Below are 9,801 nucleotides of genomic sequence, written 5' to 3'. Positions count from 1 at the left end.
TTGTGTTATCATAATGTGTAGGAAAACTGCAGTGAACGATGGGCAAAGGCGCTCCAACAGCCCTTACACTTCCATTAGGAGAAACACACTGCACTCTTTCATAATTGTTTTGTCTCTATTTGAAATTACTTTTAGCCACATCTGGAGTATTTGTGTCACCCTTTACCAGTGCTGAACAGGTCAACGTGACACTAGCTATTTAGGAGGAACAATGATTGGACCCATTTCAGGAAAAGTGTACATGAGTATGTTCCATCTCAATGCTGGGAACGATCAGCAGGGTCTGCTGCAATTTGATTGGGACAGGGTCATAATTAGAGGATATGACGTTGTGAGATCCAGGCTTGTTATTTTGGTTTGGATGTTCTTTTTTTTCAACATTTGGCCTCTTATGTGACAATCAATAAATTAAATTATGCCAGGTGGTTGGGGTAAAGCAGCAGTTAGCTAGCTCACAGAAGATCTGCAACATAAGGAATCATGAGATCACATTGTTAAAATGAGCCAATAGCTTGGTTTCAGTCACGTGACTTCTATGACGTGCAAAATTCAAGTGGAGGTCAGGAAGTGAAAACGCAATCATTCATCAACGCAGGAATCATGGAGGACCCCGACTATGTCAAACAATTAAATGAACCTGCACGCCGCAGATATCGTGAAAAAATCACAACACACTCACAATGGTAAGAGCACCAGATATTAGATCACATGCCAATGTGTTTTTAGGTAAATGGTCAAATGTAACTAGTATTTAAGGGTAACAGTTACAAGAGATGGCTAAGCTAATGTTGGTAGCCAGCTAGCTTATAGACTTCTCCATCCTGCTTAAACTTAGCAAATATTCAATGAAAACATATTTTAAGTTTGGGGTTGCAAGTAACTTCAATCTCACAACTCTAAACGTTTCAATATATTCCATGTTGTAGTTAATTATACAAAACATTTCATTGTGATGGTAGCCGGGGCATAGCTGCAATGCTAAATACTTAGCTTACCTAGCTGCACACGAGCTAACGTTGTGTCTTGTAGGCTAACTTAACTGTTACAATCATTCCCCGAATTCACTTTAATGGCATTATGATTCAATAAATCCGATTCACTTAAAGGGCTGATGTTGTGTTAAATATGTTCTTTATTCTCGCGTCCAGGAGAGAAGCTTTAAAATGAGACTAAATGGAGTCTCTGAAAAGATTCAGATGGGATACTTTAATTAAAAAAGGCGCGGTAGTGTTACAGACAGAATATTGTTCCGGCAGAAAACAGCTGTGATCTGGTTCTCCTGAGCAAGAAGAAGACAGCGGATCTCTCCTCCGGCGCTGCTATATATATCCTCTGCTGGCTCCTCCCCGCCAGCCGGCTCACCTCGTCTCCAATGTCCGTTATTGCATTTAAACAGAGGATAGGTTCTTTTCACATTCAATATATGCTTAACACGCCGTTTCTCCTCATATTCTCTTTCATCACTTTTCATTTAACACATTCTAAACGCTGTAATCAATACTCTAAACAATACTTCTCGGCTCGTTTGGTTGCCGGTCATTCCGGATGTTGTCACATGCTACTCTCGTCTGTAAACAATAATGTATTCAAATTAGGGCTGCAACAAACGACTAATTTGATAATCGATTAATCTATCGATTAATGAAACGATTAATCGATTATTCGGATCGTTAAGGTTTTAACTGTACTACTACTTATATCAATACTGCTTATCGATCTGGTCCTTTTAACGATAGAATTAACGGTTCTTTTGACAAGAAATAAGGTAAACTAACTAAACAAATTGTGAACAAAACTAACATTGCTTTTTATTTTTAATTAAATGCATAATATTTCACATCAAAAGAAACAACAATGTTTTAACAAATCATATTAAATAATGTGATGACAGAACTGTAAACAGAATAGCTGAAACTTTAACAAAATAACTCAGTTACCTCTAATCCTTAACCTATGTTTTTATAACTGAGTTAACTCTGTGTGTTGCTGCTAGCAAACATAACACCTGACGTGGAAACGTTACTCGTGGACGGGGCTACAGAGCTACTAGAAAGACAGAGGAACCCGGTGCATTCCTCCGTCTGAATGTGGTGCACTTTTACTAAATGTTTAGACAAATTGCTCGTTTTACCGCCTTTATATGATAAACTGTTATTGCACTTTTGGTAACGAGCATTGTCCACATCGAGACGGCTAAAGTTTAACCACACCTCGGAGCGCGTTCTCTCCGCCATCTCCTGCATGTGTGTGTAAACTGCCCCGCCCCCTCGCAAGCAGGCGGGGGAGAGATCTCTCGTCTGAATTGGGAAGATCGAAAATACATTATAGACGCAATTTGTAGTCATATTGCATATTAGAAACTGAGTTGGCGACACTAAGACTGCGATATAATGTTTATGTAGCAATAATACATATGACATATGTTTTAAATCTCTCCTGTACCGATAAAAAAGAGCGATAGCGTTGGAGCTTAACGGGGTGTAGAACACATGTGATGACGTCACCAACGAATCGACGACTGAATTAGTTGCCAACTAATTTGGTAATCGATTTTAATCGATTAAGTCGATTAGTTGTTACACCCCTAATTCAAATAAACTGTACTTTCATTTAATATTCAACATGGTAGTATCTCGACATCTATCGTTGTAGTGTTAAATCAGTAGGTTTCGGTTTTCACCACACCAAGTCATTTCGCTCCTCAGTTCACCTCTTTAGGAAATCGTATATTAGCCACATGCTACATGCTAACCGTAGATGAAGGATTTTCAGAATAAAAGCTTAACTGCTTGTGCACAAGAATTTCTGGTTTTTCAGTATAAAAGAGCGTTTGAACTGACGGTATGTTTAAGCTACATTATACCATCAAAACATTGATTTTAATTTCTAACAGTTGCGATTGGGTCAACATCAGCTAACGTTTGGTTAATTAGACATTGCTAGTTTTGTTAGCTAAAGCTTCAACCTACTAAGCTAGTCAGCAATTTGTTAATGTGAGTCCACTGACAGCAGACAACTGCAACAACTTCAACAACCCAGCAACGAGGTTTCACTATACATCATTACATTTAAACATGTATAACGCAGGATAATAAAGACTTTGGTTCAATAATAATGTTCTACAACTACACTTTTTATTTTATCTTACTTTTATTTCTTTTGATCGTTGAAATGATTTTAGATGAACGTTATGCTCCATGTTTACACATTTGGGTAGTTGGAAATAACCCTGAGTCATGTTTTTGGTCCTTAAATGAAATACATAGATTTCAGTCATTTATTTTGAGGACAACATTATTCAGTATCTTATTTGCATGTTGCAAATAATACATATTCTTAGGATATTCTTTACATTTTATGCTGTATAGAAGGGCCTCAATTTAAACTTAATTTTTATTTCAATGAATGTGCTTAAAAATGAGCTTTATGTTTAAATAGTTTGATTTGTCTGTTTAATCAGTTGTTTGATCTATCAATGGTTTAAGCTCTGACTAACTTAACTCTTCTTACGTTTCTCTTTCTTCATCCAGTCTATTATGTCCTATAACGGAGGGGCCGTCATGGCCATGCGAGGGAAGAACTGTGTGGCGATAGCAGCGGACCGGAGGTTTGGCATCCAGGCTCAGATGCTCACCACAGACTTCCAGAAGATCTTCCCCATGGGAGATAAGCTGTATATTGGGCTGGCAGGACTGGCCACTGATGTTCAGACAGTGTGAGTGTGTAGACCTTCACCTTGTTCTCTCAAAGTGGCTAAACAGTTGTGAACACCAGGGTACTATGATGACAGGATTGATTTACAACTCTATAAAGCTACAACTCTCAGATCTAGACTAAGTAAGACTTCTCATTTAGAGAGAGCCTGGATTGTCAAGTACAATACTACACCTATAATGTTTATACCAACAACAAAAGTGTTGTAGTTGAATAGTATTACTATGCATTTTAATAAGCAGGGGAGAAAATGTTATTAGAAATTCTGCTATCCATAGCTTTGAAATAAGTTAGATTTGTGATGACTGAATTCAATGTAAATATCTGAGGATTGATGGACGTCTTTGCCTTGTGTGTAGATCCCAGAGGCTTAAATTCAGACTGAACCTGTACGAGCTGAAGGAGGGTCGCCAGATCAAGCCCAAGACCTTCATGAGCATGGTGTCGAACCTGTTGTACGAGAAGAGGTGAGTGCACTGAACTTAATATAGACCCATGTCCACATTTAAGCTGCTTACAGTAGGCACAAATACCTGCATAAATGGTAAATATGTCATGCTCTCATCAGGTTTGGGCCATACTACATCGAGCCTGTGATCGCCGGAATAGATCCAAAAACCTCCGAACCATTAATCTGCTCCTTGGATCTGATTGGCTGCCCCATGGTGACAGAAGACTTTGTTGTGAGCGGAAGTTGTGGTTCTCTCCTTGTTGCATAATTATTTGCACAGTGGCAGCTCTTTAACCTGCATTACAGCACCTTCATATTCACTGACCACACTCACTAGAGGAAGTAGGGCTGTGTGATATATTGCTATTGTAAAAAAGACGTTTACTGAAAAGATTAAATGATACTAAGAAGACTGAATAATACATGGTTTCTTATTTACATTTACAATAACCCTCAATGGCCATACATGGGAGCGTCACCCGACCAATTGTCATCTCTAGAATATTGTTGAATGAATTAAGCCTGAATGTAGATGAAAGTTGTATATTGATTAGGGCTACACAATTTACAACACACAAAAATATTTTTACTGAAAAGACTTGAACACAAGATGTTTGAACACAAAAAGATGTTTACTGAAAAGATTAAATGAAAGATTACATGGTTTCTTATTTACAAGACTACAGCTCCATGACTTTACTCCAATGGGACGACAGACACTGACAGATTAGACAAGGCACAGCAAATAACCCCAATCTTGTCAATTAATGCTAGTGCCTCACCTGGTTTTGTTAGCATGTGCTCTATGGGCACAGCCCCGCTTTGCAGAATCTGATATTTTCTTCTGACTAATCCTATGACTCTTTCGACATGAATATGCACATTAGCTATTTTTCTTGTCTCTTCCACCTCGTATGCTGACAGCTGACTTTTCCCCCTGGTGAATGCAGGCATCTTTAGTGAAGCACAGTAAAATCCCACACTATCGCCAATATCGAACCCACGGTCTGCTAGGACAATATCTCCAGGTAACAGGTTTTTTAGGAGCCCACTCTGTATTGTGATCTGTTTATCACTAACTCTTCCTCCCCAGGCACAAGATATGTAAGTGACATAGCCTTGGGGAGCAACACCAATCAGAAATGTAACAGTATGGTGATGCTTGTAGTTGGACCATGTTTGTGCTCTAGCTAGTAAATTAGAGGGCCTCTCAATAAAAACTTCAAAACACTCAACAATCACAGCAACTCTACATCCAAATGCCTGTCTGAATCCCATTGGCATTGTAGCTTGAAGTACATGTCGCTCTGGCCACTCAATTATAAATTCTGTACTCTCATGAAGTATGTCAATTAACTTATGCCAAATTATAGAAGCAGTGGAGAGAGAGATGTTGAACCTGAAAGCCAAATCTTTCAGAGGGAGATTTAGTCTCAGCCTCAGCAAAACTAAAATGAACTGTTCAAATTTGGAGAGCACAGACATAGGGCCACAGGTGATGTAGGGCTCGCACAGTTGAAAAACCTGAAGTAAAACTAAGAAGTTGGGGAGCCCGGTGTAAAACTTTGTCTTCTCTTCGTTGTTCTCAAAGGACTCCTGGTTGAACTTTGTGTTCAGTGCCTTTGTCCGAAGATCTCCCAGCTCTGTTGTGTTCTGTCTCAGAACATCCTCCATCCTCTCGATGTCCTCCATCGTTAAATCAGTCTGGCATCCTGCATCTGCATACAATATAGCAGTAGCAAGCATAATTAGTTATTTAAAATAGTCAAATATGAATGTGAATTGTTGTGATGTTATCTTTTTGACAACCTTTTTACACACATGCAAGTTCTCTGTTCGAATTATTGCAGATTCTCAAGTTAGTACTCTATTTTCTAAACCTAAACCTAATTCAAAGTTTGCATTGATTTTCTGACAATCACATTTGTAATATTTAATAATAATGCTGGTGGTTAATTTACCTTGTTGGTCATTTAATATCCCACTGGTGTCCTCTGGTTGTGGGCTGTCAGACGGGGGTTGCGTCGGTTCTGGGCTCTCGGTTGTCTGCAGGAGATCCAACAAAGCCTCTGCACATTCTGATTGTCTTTGTTGATCTTCCTTGAGCTCCATCCTCTGCTCTCGTCGAGGAGATGCCTCTGATCTGGGCTTACTTGTTGTGTGGTAACCGAGGCTAACAGTGGGAGCCCAGTCTACCGACTCAACGTCACCCAAAGCGCTAGGGCACCCTAAAAAGTCCCAACAAAGTCCATATTAGACTACAGGTAACTTAAACATGATCAGTATTACTAAGTACATAAGCATTTAACCACAACCCAATAATACATAAACAAAGCCACAAAAGCCAAGTTGCTCACAGGCTCTGAATACACATACAGACAAATCTTGGGTCGCAGCAGGGGTGGGGTGTTGATCAGTATTGGCTTAGGATGGGCGTCATCACGGGTCTCAACCAATGAGAGCATTTTGGGCGGGCCTAAGACTGCTGCAGCGCTCACATGAACTGAAACAGAAAGAAGTTGCGGGGACAGAAACATGGAGAACGGTACCGAACTCTTACATGGACATTTTACATCTCTTCAGACGGGGCAGTTTATATAATCAGAGTTATTTGTAACCACTGCAGAGTTGAGTTTTCTTATCTCTGGACTCTGAAGGGAACTTCTGTGACAAACTAGATAAACGTTAATGCCCTGGCAGTCGCAAATACATGTAGCTTTGGTTTTATATTTGATTTGATTACATTAATTAATGTTTAAGTTGACATTTACAAGAAACATTTGAACCGCTACTGTGTTAAGGGAATACTGCTGGTAAAACAACCGTATTTTTTAAGGTGTTTGCCAACCAAATGTTATTGCACTTTTGTTCATGTAGCAGTACTTTTAAAATAAAAGTGCGCAATGCAGTACTTTTGAAATAAATCAACATTTTAATTGTTGCCCAGCACTAGTTTATATAATTGCATCATCTTTTAAAATGCAGCGTGTTTCTCCTCATGTGAGTGTTTTGAGCTGTTGTAATGTGTTTGCACCTGTCGGCCACCATAGAACCATGTCTTTTATTCAGCCGGGGAACCAACAGGGTTATACTTCAACACTTTTGCGACAATATGCAGCTTTCTTGACTTGCAAGATAATCTTTAAAATTGACAAGCACAATATGAGTAATACACTGCAAAATTCCAACAATATCCATTTGTCTCTTTCGCCATGAAGTTCCTGCACCAGAGCACAGGGACTTCACCTCTCTGTATAGATGGCAAGTGTCATGACATGCATGGTTCCCAGAGAATGAATCCTAAGGATTTGAAGATTTCCTGGTAATCCTGTTTCCATACCAATCACATTTCCTTGTATGTATCCACATTATACACATATTTCAATGTAGCTTTTTTTTTGAAGTACTTGAGGACTTTAAATGTCAAATTTGAATGGCAAGCTGCAGGATTCACTGTCAGGTTTTTGAAAACTGACAACCTTGGTGGAAAGTACCCATCTATTGTTTCCTTGCTTCCAAAAATAGTTTATTTTTTCCATCAGTATACAGTAAATAGATAACTGAAGGCTGAACGTTGAGACATGTGACAGCAGCTGACACAGTGCTCTGCCATCCGTGAAGGAAAGGCAGTTTTGTGAGAGAGACCGACAAGAACAGAGGCCGCAAAAGAGGTGAAAATATACTTCATAGCAGAGTGAACAAAAAGAGAGTGACCCGGGTAGGCTTTAGCACAACTTAAACGAATAAAGAAAATCCCCACAAGTCCAAGATATCTTAAAGGGTGGGAAGTTTATGATTTTCTTGGAGAAATTGTGCTGCAGAGCGAAGCCATGGGCGATTGAGTGTCAGAGAGCCTCTGGGCAGACATGCAAAACCAGCTCTTCAACACATGGGGCAAGACACACACACACAGAGGTGCTTTTACATTTGTTGTTGTTGTTTTGGGTCTCTTTGTAGTGGCTACGTGTATTTTTGTGGTCATTTTGTGTGTTTTTGTAGTTGTTATGTGTCACTCTGTGGTGGTTTTGTGTGGGCTTTTTGTGTCTTTTTGAGGTCAATAAATGCTTCATTGTCGTCGTTTTTTTTCTCTTTATGGTCTTTACATGTGTTTTTATGGTTGTTCTGTGTCATTTAGTAGTTGTAATGTGTCTCTCTGTAGTTGTTTGGTGTCTCTTTATGGTCTGTATGTATCTTTTTGTGGTCTTTTTGTTTATCTTTATGGCAATTTGTGTCTCTTTGTTGTCATCATGTGCCTCTTTGTAGTTGTTTAATGTCTCTTTATGTTCTTCATTTGTATGTTTTTGCTTGGTGTCCCTTTGTTGAGGTTTGTGTGGACATTTTGTCTTTTGAGGTCAGTATGTAAATAATTTTAGTAGTTTTGTGTCACTTTGTGTTCTATATATTCCACTTTGTCACTCTTTGTGATCTTTTTGTTTCTCTTTATATAAATGTGTTATCTCTTTGTGTTGGTTGTTTCAATGTAGCAGGTTTTTGTGTCTTTGTAGTTATTTCCCTCCTATTTGTAGTTATTTCGTGTATCTTTGTAGTTGATATGCACCTTTTTGAAGTCATTTTAAATATCTTTGTTGTTGTCATTTTAGTCTTCATACTAAGTTCGCGTCTCTCGAGCCCCTGATACTTTGGGCCCCTTGGCCTTTTGTGTTTAGTCATGGTTTTATTTTGAAATTCTGTTCTCCCTGTGTCTGGTCTTCCTTCCTGTGTTTGCCCTCCTGTGTCTGATTGTCTCATTGTGTTCACCTGTTGCCCAACCACCCCTGTGTTTCTGCCTCCCCTCCCCAGCTGTGTCTTGTGATTACCCGTCTGTGTGATTAATCTCATCTTCCCTTTTGCTTGAAAGTCGGTCGTTGTCTTTCTCATCCATGTTACCTGCCTGTTCCTGTCTGTAAGTTTGTTCCTGTTTCTTGTGCTCCCCGATTTGCTGATTTCAAGTTGTTTCTTATTTTTCTTTGTCATCGGCTTTTTTTTATTAAAGGTGGGGTAGGTAAGTTTGAGAAACCGGCTCGAGATACACTTTTTGTTATACTCCATGGAATGCTCTTAACATCCCGATAGCAATGAATATCTGAAGTGCTTTGACAAAAAATCCATACAAAAATGTCATCTGTGGAAGCCGTAGTACTGTAAAAAGCATGACCTATCATTTTAGCCGACCCGGCTAAAATAACTGGATGGCCTACCTGCCTGTCAGCTTTCCATCTGTGCACAAACTTATCTCATGCCCTCATTGGTCATGTGCGCGTTCGTGTGTGTTGGACGAGGGGCTCTGTAAGGAAGTGGCAGATTTTTTCCGGCTGTGTATTTTCAAATTTTAGCGCACTCGAGCTGGTTTTTCCAAAATTACCTACCCCACCTTTAAAGCTCACTTTTTGTTACTAGACCTTTTGTCTTTTTTTTACTGCATTTGGGTCCTATTTTCCCCAATCCTGACAGTACGACCGAACCACTATAGACCCAGCAGTTTTTTCAAAGCCCTGTATGAGCTTAAGTACACTCTTGAGTGCATTTTTAATGAGTGGATGAGAGCCTCCTCTAGAGGGGCGAATGAGGCTGCCCTTAAAGCCCGCGTCACACTGTCCCGAAATTGACACCCGATGGACACACGAATATGGAATTGT

General features: G+C 39.5%; 2 protein-coding genes across 2 annotated transcripts; one reads left to right on the top strand and one right to left on the bottom strand.

Annotated features, from left to right (window-relative positions):
- The first annotated feature begins 444 nt into the window (after positions 1 to 444).
- On the top strand, positions 445 to 4,579 carry LOC307025442 (proteasome subunit beta type-3-like). The gene is made up of 4 exons (XM_079660113.1): positions 445 to 683; positions 3,531 to 3,715; positions 4,074 to 4,181; positions 4,283 to 4,579. Exons 1-4 carry the CDS (start codon positions 681 to 683, stop codon positions 4,431 to 4,433), a joined length of 447 nt encoding a protein of 148 aa, XP_079516239.1. The 5' UTR covers positions 445 to 680; the 3' UTR covers positions 4,434 to 4,579.
- Positions 4,580 to 4,692: 113 nt separating this feature from the next.
- On the bottom strand, positions 4,693 to 7,486 carry LOC307025441 (uncharacterized protein). Its single transcript, XM_079660112.1, has 3 exons — positions 6,542 to 7,486; positions 6,127 to 6,393; positions 4,693 to 5,883 (listed from the first exon to the last, which is right to left on the bottom strand). Exons 2-3 carry the CDS (start codon positions 6,275 to 6,277, stop codon positions 4,862 to 4,864), a joined length of 1,173 nt encoding a protein of 390 aa, XP_079516238.1. The 5' UTR covers positions 6,278 to 6,393; positions 6,542 to 7,486; the 3' UTR covers positions 4,693 to 4,861.
- Between the last annotated feature and the right edge of the window lie 2,315 nt (positions 7,487 to 9,801).

Source organism: Notothenia rossii (assembly GCF_949606895.1).
Source record: "Notothenia rossii genome assembly, chromosome: 11".
NCBI lineage: Eukaryota > Metazoa > Chordata > Actinopteri > Perciformes > Nototheniidae > Notothenia > Notothenia rossii.
This window is presented reverse-complemented; position numbering and strand designations above follow the sequence as displayed.